The 21,217-nt window shown below is 36.6% G+C and overlaps 1 protein-coding gene across 6 annotated transcripts in view; it reads right to left on the bottom strand.

Moving 5' to 3' along the window:
• The window catches only part of LOC150103765 (dynamin-like), a 519,391-nt gene that overhangs the window by 442,353 nt on the left and 55,821 nt on the right, over positions 1-21,217 (bottom strand). For all 6 annotated transcript variants that reach the window (XM_090397139.1, XM_090397140.1, XM_090397145.1 and 3 more), the window contains exon 3: positions 5,970-6,119. In XM_090397139.1, the coding sequence (XP_090253265.1) occupies positions 5,970-6,119 (150 nt within the window). The remainder of the gene's footprint in view (positions 1-5,969; positions 6,120-21,217) is intronic.

Below are 21,217 nucleotides of genomic sequence, written 5' to 3'. Positions count from 1 at the left end.
TGGGTCGGTTTCCTGCCAACCTGGCAGAGAACACTTGTTTTGCTAATCTTCTTTCCTCGCCCATTCTGTTTAAGTGACCATACCACCTGAGATTGGCTCTGCTAACACATTCCTGGATGCTGACAATATCAAGTTCTTTCCTAATATCCTTGTTTTTAATATCATATTGCCATTGATGCCATCTGTTCATGCCTCTAATCTTTCTCAGGACTCTCATAACTGCAGTGTCTAGTCTTTGGTCAAGTGTTTTACTTCTGACCCAGCTCTCAGATCCATAAGTTAAAATTGACTTGTATACAGCTAATTTAGTGTTCCGACTAATTTCTCTCTTTTTCCATATGAATTTATGCAATTGACTTCCTACCATATCAGCTTTATAGATTCTGTTGTCTATTTCCATATTTAATTTACCATCTTCACTAAAAATGGTGCCTAAATAGCTGAAATGTTTTACTTCTTCCACAGGTTCTCCATTCACAACGCAGTTGACATATTCAACGATTCTGTCTATTTTCATTGTCTTTTTATTGCTGAACTTCATACCATATCTATTACAACAGTTATTCAATTTAGTCAGGGAATCTTGCAGACTTGTAGTGGATTTATTTAGAAGTATAACATCGTCCGACAGAATTTGCCCCTCTGTCCAGGCCTTCTAAACTATGCAGTGTAGCCACTGTAAGACTTTTATACCACCATACTTCAGCATTTCTGGTCGAATATCATCTACTCCTGCTGCCTTTCCACATTTCAAGCCTTTGATGGCTTTTTCTACTTCAAGTATGGATATGTATTCCTAACTGTATGCCTGTTGAGTGTATTTTACCACTGTACTATCATTGCTTGTTTCATTTAGCAATTTTTTGAATTACTCCATACTTCAAGGATATGTTTTTCCCCGGTTTTCATGTCACCTTTATCATCTCTAACTCCTCTTACAGCTCTCTTTCTTCCATTTCTAAGCATCTTCAACAACCTCCAGAATATTTGGCCACCTTCTTGATATTTATTTTCTATGTTCTTGCCAAAGTCCTCCCATAACTGTTGTTTAGGTAGTTTTACAAAGTGTTTAGCTTTCTTACATTTGTCTCTGTATTCTCTAAGAGCACAAGCTGATATTAGTTCACATCTGAGAGCTGCTCAATTTTATTCACTTTAAAACTTTCTTACATGTTATTCTTTTCAATATGAAATTCAATTTTATCCTGCTCAAGACTAAGTAGTGATCACTTCCAATTTCAAATCCTCTGTACACTCTGGTGTCCTGCACTAAGGAGAAAATATCACTATCAACAATAACCTAGTCAATGAGACTTTTCTTATTCCTTGCCTCTTCTCTCCGTGTGAATTTGTGCACATTTTTATGTTGGAACATGGTATTAGTAATAACCAGTCCATGTCCAGAGCAGAAATTCAACAGGTATTTACCATTATTATTAGCTTTGCTCTTTTCTCCAAATTTTCCCAAAATATTTTTGTATGTCTGACAATCATTTCCTACTCTGCTATTTAGATCCCCAACAAGGACCAACTTTTCCTTTTTCATTGTGTCAGATGCTTTCTCTAAAGACTCAAAAAATTCCTCCACTTCTACCTTAGTAGAACCTTCTGTGGGACCATAGGCACAAATAAGTCTCATTGTCCAGTTCCCCATTCCCATATTTGCCTACATCACTCTACTTGAGACTGCCTGCCATTCAAGATTAGCCTCGTATTTAATGTTGAATACCATGGCTACTCCTTCTTTTCCTTGATTGCCTGAATATAACATTTTGTATTTATTGCTCAAAAAGATCTCACCAGTTTTTGTCTTTTTTGTTTCATTCACCCCTATTATGTCAATCTGGTACTTATCTAATTCCTCAGCTAGCTCCATTTCTTTGCCATTCAGGCTTCTTATGTTGATAATACCAATCTTTAACTCTGATGATGTTGAGTTGAGGTGTGTTTTCAGATTTGTTCCAGTAGCTGACTTTTCGCTGTTCGCCCTGGTTCCCTGGCGAAAACAACGGGGACCTTGTTTAACCGGGCACCGCCCCAGCCAGCATGAAATTTTGTCATGTTGTACCATCATTTTGTATTTTGGTTTAAGCCAATAAGAATACAATTTGGTCGGCTAAATCCCAAATTGCCACCCCATCCTCATTGATTCAGTATCCAGGTAGATACCCAACAGGGTATACCACGAGAAAGTGAGGATTGGACATTAGGTCAGAAGCCTTGGTTGGTTCTCTGCATTCCTTTAAAGGCTATGTGGAGGTCTCCTCTCAGTTATACAGCTCTGACCCTTAAGCACTGGTATTAACAATACCAGTTTTTTAAAAAAGGAATAAAATCTGAACCCAAAACCTATTAAGGTATAAATTTATTGTACCCTACCCTAAAAATATATAGAAAAATTATCAGAGAATTATAATCAAGGCTAAATTATAACAATGGACAACAAGGATTCCATAAGGGAAGATCATGTATCGATACTGAATTTGTTATGAAGCAAATAATCGAAAAAGTAATAGAATTTAAGAAATCAATATTTAAGTATTTCATTGAAAGAAGGCTTTTGACAAAATCAGATTACAGGATTTCCTGAAAGTACTAACATCACGAAAGTAGTAAACTATAGCTAATTATCAAAATAATCAAAGATATATTTGATAGTAGAGTCCACACATCATAGGTATAGCCTGGAAATATATGCACTCAAAGATATATGCACAAAAAATTAATGAGTAATAATATATTACAACACAAATACAGAAAAAATCCCTATAAGGAAAGGGATCAGACAAAACTATTCTCTAGTCCATGTTTATTTAACACAATTATGAAGAAAATAACAGAATTTAAGAAATAAAAATTAAATGGAAGAAAAAAAAAAGAGAACTTAAATCTGGTTGGATATGCAGATGATATTATAGTATTACTTGCAGGAAATGAAGATGATCTCCAAAAGTAATTATTCAAATTCCAACAGATATGCAGCAGTTTTCACAGACGTTTGGTCTCTGCAATTTGTATAATCTCTAAATATTTCCATGGCAAATGTTCATCTGAAATAGCATTAATAATTCTCCAACTCAGTACTAAGCCCATTGGAACACGTACAGTTGCTGCCCAACATCCTTTCACAGTACACCTTGAAAGCCAGAGAACAAGTTTCTTTTCCTCCTCCTTCATCCCTACTACTGCTGCTGTACTGTGGAACAGTCTTTCCCCTGATGTATTTCCCAAGGAATACAATATACAGACTTTTAAATCAAATGTAAGCAAGTTTCTCCTTTCTCAACCCACTACCCACTAACGCACCTATAGTACGTTATTACCTATGGTACTAACGTACTATAGGTTGATCAACCAACCTCTCGTGTATGGGCCAAACATAAAAAAAAAAAGTTCTAACATGAAAATTTCAACAGATAAATCAGAAACAATTGTAATTGCAAAAAGAACCGATAAGATGCAAACTGGATCTAAATGAGAAAATACTGAAACAAATAATGAAATTTGAATACTCAGGAATAACTATGAACTGTGAAATATAACACAGAGTGAAACATAAAAACAATCTCTGAAGCTAATAAAATATGAGGATGTTTAAATTCAACTCTATGAAAAATCAAGATCTGACAAAAGAATTTATATATGAGTAGTCCAGCCACCATTAACTTAAGCATGTAAAACAATAGAAACATCGAAAATATAACAAATAAATACTACGTGTGAAACAAAACTGCTCAGAAAAATAGTCAAGAGAACAAAATTTGATAAAATAAAAATAAATAAATAAAAAAATAAAGGGATACTAAAAGATTTATAAAGAATGTCAATTACAACCCATAAATGAATAGAGAAAAATGAGAAGACCAGAATGGAATAAATATGTTAACAGTATGGATGCAAAAGAATAGCTAGCAAAAAAACTGGAAGACAAATATAAAAAGATCGAGTGGTAGACCAAGAAAACAATGGACAGACTGCCTACACTGAAGTACTGAAGATGTAACAAGCTGAAGCTTAAAGTGAGAATGATTGTATAAAAGCATGCTGCTAAGAAATATTTGATTTAATTCTTTATCCAAGTATAAGCAAAAAAAGTTTGCGCCTGAAGTATTTTCAGGGCTGGGGCAACTCGTGAGGTGCCAGACCCAGAGGTGGTGATACTAAGATGGAAGTAATGGAGAAGTCATATTACCTATACCAGTTGTCAAAAGATGTCATACCTTATTATTAAAATTCTCTGGATTAGAGATAAGTTGATGGAAGTTTTTTCACTTGGCTATGCTACCAATTATATATTTGGTTTAATCCTTTATCCAAGTGTAAGCGAAAAAAGTTTGCACCTTAAGTATTTTCAGGACTGGGGCAACTCGTGGTGAAGGTAGTATAAGTTCTCATCACTTGCCTTAGTATCTCCCATAATGCAAGGCACATCTCCTTGCGGACACTGATGAGACCTCAATAAAGGTCAAAACCAGTCTGGGGAGTGGCCCTTCCCTTAATGCATAGCATTATACATGTCTGCAAGGAGATGTGCCTTGCATTATGGGGGGATACTAAGGCAAGTGATGAGAACTTATACCACCTTTACCACGAGTTGACCCAGTCCTGAAAATACTTCAGGCACAAACTTTGTTTGTAGGCATAGGTTTCTGTGGTTTAGCAGTTCAAAAGAAACACTTCGGTATTGCGACCACATGTTTATTAAGATAAATAAAGATAAACAAACCTGACAAGTTTCGTATGTTGTTTGACCTACATCTTCAGGGGTTAAAGGTAACTAAAAATTTAAACAACTCAAAATAGTCCATTGGATGCTGTTATGGCCATCTAATCTAACAGTTCATCAAATTAAAAGTATTTTGAGTAATTTCCTATTTCTTGTGTTTAAACTTTTAGTTACCTTTAACCCCTGAAGATGTAAGTCAAACGACATACGAAACTTGTCGGGTTTGTTTATCTTTATTTATCTTAATAAACATGTGGTTGCAATACTGAAATCGTTCTTTTGAGCAAACTTTGTTTGCTCACACTTGGATAAAGGAGTAAACCAAATATATAATTGGTAGCATAGCCAAGTGAAAAAACTTCAATCAACTTATCTCTAATCTAGAGAATTTTAATAATAAGGTGTGACACCTTTTGACAACTGGTATAGGTAAATATGACTTCTCCATTACTTCCGCCTTAGTATCACCACCTCTGGGTCTGGCTCCCACTGATGAGACCTCAATAAAGGTCAAAACCGGTCTGAGTAGTGACCCTTCCCTTAATCCATAGCATTATACATGTCTGCAAGGAGATGTGCCTTGCATTATAGGAGATACTAAGGCAAGTGATGAGAACTTATACCACCTTTACCACGAGTTGCCTTAGTCCTGAAAATACTTCAGGTGCAAACTTTGTTTGCTTACACTTGGATAAAGGATTAAGCCAAATATATAATTGGTAGCACAGCCAAGTGAAAAACCTTCCATCAAGATATATACTTGCGCTGTCTTTTACTAGACTGCAGCATATGTCAAACAAAAAGCCAGGTGTTAAAGGAAGATTATATTTGAGATTGGCTGATGATCAAATTAAATAGGTAATGATCTGCAACACCAGCAACTGAAGATAAAATGCTGCGATTTTTCCGATATTGTGCTGTCAATAAAATTTTTAATTTTCTGAAACACTGTTTATTTTAATCAATTAAAATACATAGAGCATATTTATAAATTATTTGGTGAATAAAAACTTTTGCTTTTACATAATTACAATTTTAGAAACTAATCTTAAAAATTGTTATAATTCATAATTCAGCAAAATGAAATAATACCTTCAATTTTACAAAATAATAATCATAAAAATGATTATATTAAAGAAATAATTTTTTAATGAACTGCACATAATTTTGCTTTGTATATCAGTATATAAAAGTTTATATGATTAAAACACCATTCTTGACCTTCAGAATGAAATATAATTACCATGAGGAGAATATACTCGCAAATTGATAGGAACTGCCGAAATTCCTTTATTGGCTCCAGTCATCCGATCAGTTTCGTCCTCAATTTCCTTTCTAATGGCAGAAAAATCAGCGAACTGTTTGCCTCTAGCATGAAGAAATTCTCCAAACTCTGTTAAAAGATCGGCAATAAAACATGGCAGTGAATTACATCTTCAAAAAACTAAAAATTTCTTCCATTATTTCAAAAACTACCAATGTAGTGTTTAGATCAATATGCAAGTGAACTAAACTTTATAAACAATTCTTACAAAACATGCTTTTTTTTCTCTTCGAGAGAATTTATGAATATTATGCTTATATAATTAAATGTATAAGGGTAAATGCAAACTGGTTGGCTGAGTGGTTATCATACCTACTCTCCAACCAACAACCCACTAGGGACATGGATGCTTGTAAAAGTTTGCTCTGGATGAGCTTATATAGCTTCTTGAGTTTGAGGTCTGTTTTTTTTTTTTTTCTTTTTAAGTCAAAGTATTTAAAATGCATTTATTAAAAATGGCAATACAAACATACAAGTGCATCATTAACTCTGCCATGGGATCCTTAGAGGTCTCAATCCAGTCCCAAGCCTGGATAAAGGAGGAGGGTTGGTCAGATGAGTGTTGATGCTCTGACCGTAAAGAAAAAACACAATTGTTATCAGATGCCAATACGATCAACAGATAAAACATGACGGCTCGGATGTTGACAGGATGAACAAGGTCCACGATACCAAATGAGCGATCAGGGTTGGATTGAAAAGTGGGATACTGAAAGGAAACAAAAACCGAAACTAACAGAGCTGTTATTAGTAGGAACATGGAATGTATGGACACTTTGGATGTCAGGAAAACTAGAATTACTTCTTGAGGAAATGAAGAGATATCGATGTGATATACTAGGACTGGCAGAGATGCTATGGACATCATCAGGAGAGATAAATGGATGCGAAGTCATATAGTCAGGACATGACACCAAGCACGAAGCAGGAGTTGGTTTCGTTCTTAGCAAAAGAGCTAGAGAGGCACTGTTAAGTTAAAAACCAGTCAATGAAAGATCAATTTATTATAAAGTCAATTTATCGTTCGATTCAAAATGCTTGCATAAAGCTGGGTAATTTCTCCACAAAGCAAGAACCATTCATAAATTGCAAGCTGCCCATCACGGTCCAAACACATGGCCAATCTTTAAAATTTCGATATCAAAGTCTTTTGCAATCATATTTAATTCTCATTGATTTTTTGGTGATTGATAATAAAAAGCATATAATTTATCCATAAATATTTTAAAATTATTTATTTCTTTAATGTTTTTTATCGAATCGTCTAATGCTAAGTGTAAACGATGAGCGCAATGCCAAATCACAATGTTGGGAAATTTTTTTTCCCAACGTTGTGAAAAAGAAAGGAAAAGAAGAATCAGGTGTTGCAATCAAAGAAGTTTGATTGCAATACCTGATTTATTCCCTAACATTACACTAGCTCCATCAGAACAAAATGCAATGAAATGATTTTTTATATAGTTATCAGAAAATCTATATGAATTTAAAGTAGCAACTATAGTAGTATGTATACATTCCACAGTGGTATTTTCTAGTTCTACAAGATTATTAAACAAGAAGAACAAGGGGCTCGCAAGTTTGAGAAAAATTTAACAAAGGGCTTGCTCGAGCCCCTTATAGCTCACCACTGTATGCACCCCATCTGACAGCACAGATGAAGATACTGACTTATTCTACAAAGATCTGACAGAGACAATAGAAACAAAACAGTATAAGCAAGATGTACTAATTATTGAAGGAGATTGGAATGCCAAAATCAGAATAGATAATGATGGTTGAGAAAGTGTCATGGGAAAATATAGTTTTGGAGAAAGAAACGAATAAGGTGAAAAAAATATTAGAATTTGCAGTGGACCATGAGATGATGATCTGTAACACAAAATTCCAGCAAAAGGAGTGTAGAAAATGGATGTGGCGATCAAATGATGGGAAAACCAAGAACATGATCGATATGATTATGATTAAAAGAAGATGGATAACATCAGTACAGCAGTGTCGAACTTTTCAGGGAACAGATATAGACTCGGATCATAGTTTAGTGATTGCAAACATCAGGTTGAAATTAAAAAGAAAATATAAACCCCATCATCAGAAACGAAGAGACACAGCAAGAATAAGTGAAGCAGAAATAGGAAGAAGGTACAGAACAGTGTTAGAAGAGAAACGTAAAAGTGTGGACAAAGAAGAAAATTCAAATCTAAGAGTGAAAGGAGTAATGAAGGCGATAGAAGATGCAGTTGAAGAAACAGTACCAGAAGAAGAAGAAAAGATCAAGAAGAAGTGGATTACACAAGAAACACTGAAGTTAATACAGAGAAGAGAATGTTGAAGATAAGAAGGGATACATCAGAACAAATGGAGGAGCAGTATAGAAGAAAGTGTAATGAAGTGAAAAAGGCAGTCAGAATGGATAAGATGAAATGGTTAGAAGCCCAATGTAATAATATAGAACAGCACTATGGAGAGCATAAAACTAGGGAGGTGTACAAAATGATTAGAACCATTAATAGCAGGTGGCAACCAAAACAGACACAATTAAAGATGAAAAGGCAAAGTATTGATGAATAAAGATAAAAATGTACAGCGGTGGATAAGGTACTGTAGTGAGTTATATGAAGAAAAACTAGATTTAGATAGCGTTGAGAAACTGATTGAAGAATTGAAGCTGATATCACCACCAGTTAATGAGTATGATGTAGACATTTTAAGAGGAGAGGTAGAAAAAGCAATACAATGGCTAAAATACAACAAGAGTCCTGGTAATGATAACATCACTGGAGAAATTATTAAATATGGTGGCAAAAGTATGGTTACAGAAATGCCCTAACTATGTAATATGGTATGGAAAGAAGGGAAAATGCCAGAGTGGGTGAAATCGATATTAGTGACGTTATACAAGAAAGGAAATAAGCTAGAATGTAAAAATTATAGAACAATTGCATTGACGAGTCACCTTAGTAAGGTGATGGTGATGATATTGACAGAAAGATTGAAAACACAATTGTAAGCATATCTTACAGACAAGCAAGCAGGATTTAGGAAAGATAGAAGTACAATTCAACAGATTTTGACAATGTGGTTAATAGCAGAGCAAGCTAGGAGAAAAAACAAAAACATATATACCTGCTTTGTTGGTTTTCAGAAGACATTTGACAATATTGACTAGAAAGTGACATTAGCAGTGCTAGAATCCTATGGAATTGATAGAAAATTAATAGATATATTAAGAGATGTTTACAAGAATGCAGTTGCAACAGTTAGAATAAGTGATAATTTGGGAAAATGGTTTAGAACAAGCAGAGGTATTAGACAGGGGGACCCAATATCACCAAGCATTTTCACTGCACATTTAGAAAGAGCAATGGATGAAGGAAAGTGCAAAAGGAATATCGGTACATGGGATGAGAATTAACAATCTGAGATTTGCAGATGACATTGTTATTATGGAAGAAGAAGAAAGAGAACTACAATAAACATTGAAACTGTTAAATGAGGAAGGAAAGAGATTTGGACTTTTTATGAACTTGGAAAAAACAAAAAAACAAAGACAATGGTATTTGGTGAGAAGGACATGAAACAAAGATATAAGTGGATGGAACTGATATAAAAAATGTAGAACAGTTCACATATTTGGGAAGTAAAATGATTTGAACTGCAAAAAAGAAATAAAGACAGGATCACAAAGGGAAGAACAAATCTGAAGGCCATGGATAACATCTGGAAAAGTAAAGTGATCAGCCTGCAAACAAAACTAAGAGTGCTGGAAACATGCATCTTTAGTGGTGTACTGTATAGATCTGAAACGTAGGTAATAAATAAGGTTTCAAGAAAAAGAATTTTGGCATTTAAAAGAATTTGTTACAAGAAGATTCTAACAATAGGATGGGTACAGAAAATCACAAACGAAGAGCTCTATCGGAATATACAACCAAAGGAGAATCTAATGCAGATGTTATAAAATGGAAGATGCAATTATTTGGACACATCTGCAGAATGAGTGAGGACCGGAAGATAAAGACATTCGTGTTTGGTATTATGGATGGTGTAAACAGAAGAGGTAGACCATACAGAGAATGGATAGACGACATAAAGGACTGGTGTAGAATGGATGTACAGAAACTGTGACACTGTGCACTGGACAAAGAAAGGTGGAAGAAGATAGTGAAAGAGGTATCGGACACCAACGGACAATGAGCCCATGGTTCGTGATGACGATGAAGTGCATCATTGGTCACTATATCCCCTGATTTTTAATATAATCTTGGTCAGTAGTACAATTAAATGCCGTTACATGTAACATGCCACTTCTTGATTGCTGTCTGTTTTTTTAAGCAGAGCTAATGACTAATTTACATTTATTATATTATGAATAGGTTGAGAATCAGTACTCCTCCAGCAATAACTATTTAATATACATTTGGCTGTAGTACAACACTGTTGCTATACTGTGTGCTGCAATTATTATTATTATTATTATGGGCAACTCCAAGGAGTCCTTAGACTCATCGAGGGAGGCCCTAAACATCATGTCAATAACTATTCAGCATTTGCACAGTATCTATCATACTTTGCTTTGAACAACAACGATGCTGCTATACTGTGCTGCAAATCTTCAATGAATTTCAGCACCTGATAAATATTCAACCCCCCCCACCACCAAAAAAAAAAAAAAAAAAAACATCAATGCATGCCATTCTTATTTGCTATATGTAATTGCAGGGTGTCCATGTTCATGCAGCAAGGTCAAACATCTAATTTAAATAAGAATGAGGTTATAATGTTTATAGGTGTGCACACATTCAGAAGTGGAAAACCAATAAAAATAATGATAAAGCATTGAAGATATTCATCCGTTTAGAATCAGATGAAAAAAGTATACTGAAATTCACCAAAAAAAAAAAAAAAGGTAACTAGTAGAATCATAGACTCATCACAAGTGCAGCCACAACAAATATTATTATTATTATTATTATTTATACATACTCCATGGAGTCAAAAGACTCAATGTGGGAGACAAACACTATCCATTAACACAATACCTATCATACATCTTCTTACACTTATTCAATGTTTGGATGCTCGCAACCACCTCTGGCAATCCATTCCACTCATTCACTGCTCTTCATGTAAAGAACCTAGTCCACACATCCTTACTAACCACACTTTTAGACAACTTCCAAGTGTGATACCTGGTTTTCTCCCCTACTCCCCATGTATTGAAAAATTTCTTTGTCAATTTTTTAAAAACCTTTCAGTAAGTTATAAGTTTCTATCATATTATTATTATTATTATTATTACTATTCAGGCCTCCAAGGAGTCAAAAGACTCATCGAGGGAGGTCCTTCCTAAGACATAAAGTCTGTCAAGACTCACAGGGGAGGTCCCGCCCTGAGAAACACAAAGTCTATCATACCACTCTTTAAACTCACTGACCGTTCTCGCTCCCACCACTCCATCAGGCAATGCATTCCACGGCTCAACCACCCTCCACACAAAGAAACCACTCCTTACCCTCTTGCTCACAGTTTCCTTTCGTAACTTCCAGGGATGGCCTCTTGTCATCACTCCTTCCCACTGATCAACCAAGCGAAAGAACTCCCCAGTGTCAACCCTGTAACCACCTCTCAACAGTTTAAAAGTCTCAATCATATCACCTCTCCTTCTTCTATCCACCAAACTCTGCAGTCCACATTCTCTCAGCTGATCCTCATAACTATCCTTGTACAGTCCTGAAACCATCTTTGTCATCCGTCTTTGTATCCTTTCCACAGTTAATTTATCCCCTTCAAATCCTGGGGACCAAATCTGAGAACAATAGTCCAAGTGTGGTCTGATCAGAGACTTATACAACGGAATGATAACCCTCTTATCTCTGCAGGTCAGTGTCCTTCTCATAATAGCAGCAATCCTCTGTGTTACCTTCACCACCTTTGCAATATGTCCCCTAAACTTCAGGTTTCTATCAATCATCAACCCCAGATCTCTTGTCTCCCCTACTTCCTCCAGTATAACTCCTCTCATAGAGTATGCAGCATCCCATCGATGTTTCCCAAACCTCAAGACCTTACATTTTGCTGCATTAAACTGACACCCCCATTCATTTGCCCATCTATCTAGCTTATTTAAATCCTCTTGCAGGGCTACCACATCTGCACTATTACTAATAATCCTTCCCAGCTTCGCATCATCTGCAAACAACTGAATATCCCCCTGCAATCCACTGGCTATGTCACTGATATAAAGGTTAAACAATATAGGTCCTAGTACTGAACCCTGTGGGACCCCACTTGTAACCCTCTGCCTCCTGGAAACTGCTCCACCATACACAACTCTCTGATACCTATCAGACAGCCAATCCTGAATCCAGTTGACCAATCTGACATCCAGACCCATGTGCTGCAACTTAAATATCAGCTTATCATGTGGCACCCTGTCAAATGCCTTCGCCAAGTCTAAGAAAATTGCAGTATATGCCTTTCCCTCATCTAATGTTCTTGTAACTTTATTATAAAAGGCTAGCATATTGCTAAAACAAGAGCGTCCTTTCACAAATCCATGTTGATTCTCACAGATAACATTACCCTCATCTGCCCAATGCTGTACACGGTCCCTCACTACTTTCTCCAAGATCTTAACAACTACTGATGACACACAGACTGGCCTATAATTAGACACTTCCAGTCTGTTACCACCCTTATGCAATGGCACTATCTTACCTTCCTTCCATTCCCTGGGCACCTTTGCCAAAGCCAGACTTTCATTGAAAAGCCACGTTAAAGGTAGTGTCAATTCCCTAGCACATTCTCTCAAAACTCGTGGCGAAATACCATCCAGTCCCACAGCTTTACTGACATCCAGAGTACTCAGTATCTGAAACACACTCTCCTCCTGTACCTCCAGACCTCGTACCAGTCCTATCCCTCTAGCATTAAAACTGACTCCTCTAGGATGAAATACTCCAATAAAGTGTTCATTGAACAATTCCACTATGTCCTCTGCATCAGTCACTCTATTCCCATTTTTATCCCACAATATCATTCTTCCACAGTCATTTCTCCTCTAACTGGCCACATAGCTAAAAAATTCCCTAGGATTTTCTTTGGATCTTAGGGCCAATCTCCTCTCATATTCCAGTTTCGCTTTCCTTACCACACTAGTCACTTTTCTGGCCTATGTCTTATATTCCTCATGCATCTCTTCACCTATCTCCTTATATCTCTTCCATAGCCTCTTTTTCGCATGCAATTCCTGTTTAATATTGTTTGTCATCCACTTTACTCCAAATTGCGTCCTCTTCTTCACTCGTGGTATACAACTTACCATTGCTGATAACAAATATTCTTTCACAATTTCCCACGCACTGGTGATATCCCGGCCTTCCAATTCCTCCCTCCATGAAACTTCCCGAAGTTGACGTCTAAGACTATTATAATCACCTGCCTTATAATTCCACATAAGTTCCCGTCTCTTTGATACTCCTGCATGTCTATTCATTTTCCAAGTCAACACCATATGGTCACTCTCTCCAACTGGTGGGAGAGACGTCAACTCAGTTATTATCAACTCTTCTGATGCTATAACCAAATCCAAAATTTTTGAACCTCTTGTTCCCTCTGTTACATGTTGCCTAAGACATTTGTCCCTCAAGAATTCTAGAAATTCCATTCCCCTATTGCTACATGCATCTTCCTCTCTCCAATTTATACTACTGAAGTTAAAATCTCCCATAACAATCATTCTTCTTGCACTTGCCAAACTTAGCTGTCTAAACATCTCCTGGTCCCCATCCTCTGTGCTCCTGGGTCTGTAGCAACACCCCACTAAATATCCTGTCTTGCCTACCTCTACCTCACACCATACGCTCTCAAAATCATTTGTCTCACTTCCTTCCAAATTCTCCACTCTTAGAGGACATAGGTCATCACTTATCATAAGCAGTACCCCACCACCACGCTTTCCCCTCCTATCCTGACGAAAAATGCTATACCCAGCGACTTCTATTCCTGTTGTTATATCCCCTTCTGTCAACCACGTCTCAGTGATTGCAATAATTTTTGGCCAGGCTGATGCTATCTGCGCCACCAATTCCTCTCCCTTATTCCGGATACTCCTGGCATTAGTATACAGCATATAAATGCCAAACTTATAATTGCGATGCCAAACATATTTCCTCTCCTCTGCCTGTCAGTTAAACTCTGCAACCCACATGCCTTTAATCTATCCTCATCTGGAACGTTCCACAGACCTGTCACGAGCTTAGTCACTTATCTCTGAATTCTCTCCACCACCTCCTGATCCCCTAGAAACACAGGTGCCAAATCTGTGCACAGCAGTCAACATGCCTTATAATTTCAGAATCATTTCAGATGGTATTGAATCCCAATGCTTCTTTAACCCAGCTAGTGACTAGGGTGATCTCAGGCTTCTGAAAATTCCCACCCTTTGTCATCTTCACTAAATCAGATGATATCCATTCTCTCCATTTTTCACGTAAGTGATCTTTAAATGGCTTATTCAAGCTGACATCAAGCAGCTGTAAAACGGAAGTTAGACCACCCGGTATGACTGCTAAGTCTGTACATAGCTCACATGCTTTCTCTTTGCTTGCCTCCGTTAAATGCGCCCAGAACATATCCCAGACTAGCATGCTTTGTTGATGTAACAAGCTACCTGGACGTATGTTCCATACTTGATCCAGCCACAATTGTACGCCTTCTTCATCCATCCAACCTTTCTGATTGGCACGAACAATTACACCTGGTGGAAATTTCATATGCTTCGGAATTTATGAAGACACCCTTTTCACCAACTGAGTTTACTGTTCGATTCCCAGGCATATCAAAGTACATGGCGTCTCATCCATATTGCCAATTTGGGAAAGTTAATATCCGTGACACTTCTGTAATTTTATGATAAATTTATGGAAGGGCTGCACTTTTTTTTTCAAGCTGCTTTTGTAACTTCTGCACAATTTTTGTTCGGTGTCGTAATGTTAATGCTTTGCGTTCCATAAATCTGTTGCACCACCCAGGCAAGCAAGAAAAGATGAAATACCTGGTGTCCTTGAATTTACCATTCTTGAGTTGTAGAGCTCGAAAACGAATTGCATTTCTTGTTAGTATAATGCCATCTTGTCGCATCAAAATACATTAATTTAGCTCTTCTTCGAGTTCTGGAAAGGATGCTACATCTCCACGACGGGCAAGTTTCGTTTTTGGAATTTTTTAAAAAATTTTTTTTTTGCTTACGCCAAAGTCTAATATTACTCTCTGCTACACCAAATTCTCTCATAGCAACATTGTTATTATGTTCTTCTGCAAACTGCACGACATGCAATTTAAATCCTGCTTCAAAAGATGAACGTTTACGTTTCTGTTGGCTCATTTTCAGGCTAGGTTTGTTTAACGAATAATATTTAAAATGAACTGTGGTTAAGCCGATATACCTAATTGTGCTCTATCTATCTCGCTGTGCTCTATCATCAGCACTACTTACATTACTGGTTTTATGTGCAGATACGATGTGCGCTCGGTCACCGAATGCGAGTGGGTCAAGTAGATTTGGTTGCATAGGCATTAGGTAGTATATATTGCGTGTGCAAGTCTAATAAGATGTTATATTTTTTAGGATCCGCATATAATGCAAACCCCTAACTTTAAGTAGTATTTCTTACATAAATTTTTCGCATTATACGCAATAATATACGGTAATCCTATGAGTTATTTTGCCAACTCATACAATATGTCGTCTGAATTTCAAATCTCCTGTTGTCCTTTGTTCACACTGTGAATTTATTGAAGTCATCCTGCCATTTATTTATTTATTTAGCATATAGCATAATAAAGACACATGACATCAGAATATATAAATACATATTTGTGCAGACAATAAAAATGAAACAAGTAATGCACATATACAAATATCAGGTAAAAAAAAAAAAGTCTAAAATTTTAAGTCTAGTTCAGATAGCCAATCAAGAGCTGAAGGATCTGCCTCAATAAAGTTTCTCAGGGAGATCTTATGCTGCAGTTCTCCACAATGTGCCGAATGGCTTGATTTATGGCTCCACAGTCACATTGGGGTGTAGGTGATCTTCTCCACTTGTATAAGCTGTCTACACAGATACCATGTCCTATGCATATCCTATTTAGGCTTTTCCATAGGTGACAAGGAAGCTCAATCCCTTTCGGATTTTGGTTGGGAAGGATATACTTGTTTAAGTCTGGTGGCGATTTTTCTTTCCAAGTTTCTAGCCATTTTAAATTAATATTGAAATTGCTATTGACTAGTTCTTCAGCCAGTATTAGTGGAGACCATCGCGATTTAAGGCGATTCATGTTTATATATGGGAGGTCTTCATGTATCGGCAACAGGAAACTGCTGTTTATTTTTTTGTATTCATTAACCAGAGCATTTTGTCTGTGTAAGTTCGATGGTGCAATATTGCTCAAAGTTGGAAGCCAGTAGAGGGGGGGGTGGATTTGACACAACCTGTTATTGTCCTCATCGCTGCATTTATTTGTGTGCTGATTTTCTTGATATGAAGACTGTTTAGTCATACTGGTGAAGAATATTCTGCTGCAGAGTAGACTAAGGCCATTGTGAAGTATCGCAGTGTAATAGCAGAAGAACCCCATGTAGAACCACACAGTTTTTGTATGATGTTATTACAGGTTCTGATCTTTAAAGAGAGATTCTCCAGATGTCTTTTGAAAGATAGTGTTATGTCCAGGGTAACACCCAGATATTTAGGGAAATCTTGGTGCTGCAGCATTGTGTTGTTAAAGCTGACCTGAAGTTTCCTATTTGCCAATTTAGTGTTTAGGTGAAAAGAGCTAACCTCGGTCTTATTGAGGTTTGGTGTTAGTCTCCATTTATGAAAGTATTCCCCAATGGTTCTAAGGTCATTTGTGAGAATATCTTCTGTTACTTCAATGCTCTTGTGTTGGATAGTGAGGGCAATGTCATCAGCATAAGCAAATTTTTTTGATCTAGTTGTAGGGAGATCAGATGTATATAAGTCGAATAAAATTCGTGCTAATGATGAGCCCTGTGGGAGCCCATTATTCAGCTTTTTCAGTTTGCTCATTTTGTTTCCCAGTACCACATGGAAGAACCTGTCAAAAAGCATGTTACCAATAAGTCTTATGATGGATTGGCATGGTATGACTTTTATCAGCTTGTATAGCATCCCCTCTTTCCATACTGTGTCGTATGCAGCAGTAAGGTCAACAAACACAACAGAGGTTTTCAAACATCTCTGGAAGTCTGCTTCGATATGGGTAGTAAGGCTTAGTACTTGGTCCGTACAACTACGATGAGTCCTAAAGCCTGCTTGCTCAACAGGGATAACTTCAGATATTTTTGGCCCAATTCTGTTAAGGAGGAGTCTCTCGAGGAGCTTATAACAGTAACTGAGGAGTGCAATTGGGCGATAGCTCTCTAATTGATTTTGAGGCTTCTTGGGTTTTGATATGGCTATTATTTTGGTTCTCTTAAAGGCTGCTGAAAGGTTCCCGGTCCTTAAAATGTGAGAAAAGAATCTTGATAGCCATTGATGAGCATTTTTTCCACAGTTTACCAAGAATTCAGGGTGAACACCATCAAAGCCTGGTGCATTGCCAGTTTTCACCTCCTTCAAGGCCTCAGTTTTTTCGTCTGTGGTAAATTCTCTTGAAAATTGGGAAATGCAATCTGCAGTTTGTCGTAAGTTTCTGAGTGTTCGTTTAACTTCAAGTGTGTTACGGGAAGTTAAACGAACGAAAAATCACGGCACTACAGTTTCAAAACTTTCACCCTACAATACGAACTTGCAAAGAAAGTATTCAGTATTACTAGATTTGAGAACGGGATACAGACTACCTTGATCTTCAATTTTTGTAGAAAAATTTTCTTTATACTTCCGTGCTGATTGGTCACTAACATTTGCAACACAGATGTTATTTCTTTCAGTTTTGAGAGCAGAGGATACGCCACCCATTGTTGTAATTAGCTTGCAGGCAATTTTTATGATCAGTCAGTAACAGCGGTATTCCCTTTCCCAAATGTTGAAAGGTTTCGATGTGTAAAAATTAACGATAATTCATGAATACTTCCTCGTTTAAAAATACACGGCTTGGTCACTAATATTTGCTACACAGATGTTATTAGGCATTCTGGGTCTGAGCTTTTCAACATATTCACGAATATTATTCTCCTCAGCATATTTCTACTATAAAATATTTATTCATGAAAAATGCTTAGAAAACTAAAATGACAAATTCCAAGAAAACTTCTCGCGGAACACTTATTCACCTTCCACGGAACACTGTTTGGGAAACCTTGGTATAGTGTATCAAGCCTGTGTAGATTAGAGAGAATGTTACATGCTTAACAAAAAAAACAAGTGTTCTAAGGAGCAAGTGGAATCTACAGTAAAGTTCTTTTTGGAAATCTATTTGGAACTGCTCCATTATTCCTATTGTCTTAGTAATTATTCTTCATGACTACTTCAGCAAAATTAAGGAAACTTGTTCACCAGAAGACACATGTAAGTATATTAGTCAAGTGAGAGCTTTAAGAAAGCATTCTTTCGCTCTCTGATTTGCTCAAATCAATTCATTTCTGAGGAATGACATTAAATACTACACGAAACCAACTGAACCTAGCATTCAGCTAAAAGTTCTATAGTTTCAACTGACCATATGGCAACTTCCTGTCTTCTTTTATTCTTTTTGCTACTATCTTTTTGCAAAAACATTTTTTTTGTTATTGTTGTTTTGTTTTATTTACTTCTTTATTTTATTGCTTTTATTCATTAATTCAATTTCTCTTATCTCTCAAATTCCTTATTATATTCTAAGGAATTGGAGAGAGAAGACAAACTGAATAAATGAGTGAAAATATAAAATGAAGAAGTAAATAAAACAAAGGAAAATAAACAGGAAGTTACCATATGGTCAAATGAAATTACAGAACTTTCAGCAGAATGCTAAGTTCGGTTTGTTTCATTTGGTTGGTTGATTGGTGCAAGGACAGAAAAATTCATACTGCACCATAGCAAAAGTTATAGGGGAACACAAGGCATTAATAAATAGTCATAAAGAGATAAATTAGTGATAAAAATGAATGTACAAAAAATTATGTTAAGCAATACAGTATCTGCATATAAACAGAATTTATAATCAAATGCGTTTGTATAATTTAATTATTTGTAAAAAGTTATAAATGGCATGCAGTTTGTGCATATCTGATCTGTCATAGCGTATATGGCTTGGCAAAGATAAGTAAGAATTTCATCCTCATTTGTCATATTCTGGTCACCACTTGACCAGAATATGACAAATGGTGAGATGTATATTGCATTTTTCACACACAGGTGGGTCATTCCCTCAGTAAATAAGAACTTGCAAGATGAGTGTGATCTATGCAGAGCCTAGCAAGAACAATTTCCTCTTTTGTGTTTCTATGTTGCTAGACTGCCCATGCTTAATATCAGGCTTATTCTCATGCAATTTGTTTGTCAGTACTTCCTGCCATGATGACTGTCACTGGCAGGAAGTACTGATCAAAGTGACTGTCACTTTGATCTTATAAAATGTCAGCAGTCTGTGAATCAAACAGTATGTGGGAAAAGTATGAGCTTATCTAGCAGCTGCAGTCTCATTTCCCTCAATTCCAATGTGGCTGTGAATCCAGTACAACTGAACATCAAAGTTAAGGGTCTTCATTTTGTACAACAGTTGTAACACATAAAACACTGGGTGTAGATTACACAGGAGAGGAGATGGCCTGTAAAGTACTCAAAGAGTCTGTATAAATTACACACTTTTGGTAGTAGTAGTTTTCTTTTATATGCACAAATGCAAGCTGAATGGCATGTAACTCTGCTGTATACTTAATGCAATTGAGCAGGGTCTGGCTGGAGATAGTAAAATCAGGAAAACATAGCAATACAGCCAACAGAGATCTAACCTTGATAAGCATTCTTTATTGCTTATCAAGGTTAATCAGTTAATCAATGCTCTCTTGCACTTTTCCCTTAGTTGACAAATTTGCACAAAGAATGTAAGGCAAGTTTTCTATCAAAGATGAGTTCCCAAGAGCTTGACTTCTGTTGCTACTGAATAACAATTTGTCCCATTCATAATACATGATCTGGGAGAAGAGAGTGTTTTCAGCAAAAGTGCAAACAGTTTTTTCCTGTTGAAAACCTGAAGAGCCCCATGAAGAGACACAATCGATGACCTTTATTTATTATTATTTCTTATCACAGACACGAAAGGCAGAAAAGCCTATAGCAAACAGATCCATGTAAGGGCAGGGTCAGGAATACAGTAATCCGTTGATATTCTTCTTGAACTATTGAAGATTGTAGTCCTTTGGAATTTGGAAATCATGAAGGAGACTGTTCCACAGAATTGAGATGAAAGGAATGAAAGATGACTGGGAGTATCAGTTCGGTAAGTATGCAGTTTGACTGTAAAAGAATGTTGAGCAGCTGTAACATGAATTCCTGTAGATCTGGCAGAAATATAAGGCATAATGGATGCTAGTTCTGCTGAACAATAGCCATGGAAATATCTGTAGAAAAGACACAATGCAGAAACTTTTCTTCCATGGGAAAGTGGCTGAAGATAGTCTGTAAGGGAAGTGTCATTTATCAACCAGATATCCCTTTTCTGAACAGCATCAACAGTATTCCAATGTTGGTCGGATTTGGGATTTATACAGAGTAAGTAACTATTTGGCAGAAAAGTGCCATCTTAACCATAAAAGGATGCCAAGTTTTTTGGAGGCTGATGATGCTATAGAAGTGATATGATTGTGACAGGAAAGGTTTGGAGTAACAGTCAGTCTGAAAAGAGAGATTTGGTCTTGATTGTTGAGCTGAGAATTATCAAAAGTAAGCGAGAAAGATTGAGGTGGTCTTTTTTTTTTTACAGGAAAACAAACAAAACTGCATTTTGGAAGCATTGAAGTTGACTAGGTTGCTTTCACCCCAATCAAGGATACTATGAAGATCAGTGTCCAGAGCAATTATTATAGATCTTGAAGAATGAGATGTTTGAGGACTGCCAGGCCTGTCATACGAGTAGGATGAGTGAAGTGTAATATCATGAGCAAATAGGGTTTGCAGTCAGTGAGAGCAGGTTATTTATATAAATCAGGAAGAGGGTGAGTGAAA

Source organism: Typopeltis vanoorti, chromosome 8 (assembly GCF_054136105.1).
Source record: "Typopeltis vanoorti isolate ZY-2024b chromosome 8, IOZ_Tvanoo_1.0, whole genome shotgun sequence".
Classification (NCBI taxonomy): Eukaryota; Metazoa; Arthropoda; class Arachnida; order Uropygi; family Thelyphonidae; genus Typopeltis; species Typopeltis vanoorti.
This window is presented reverse-complemented; position numbering and strand designations above follow the sequence as displayed.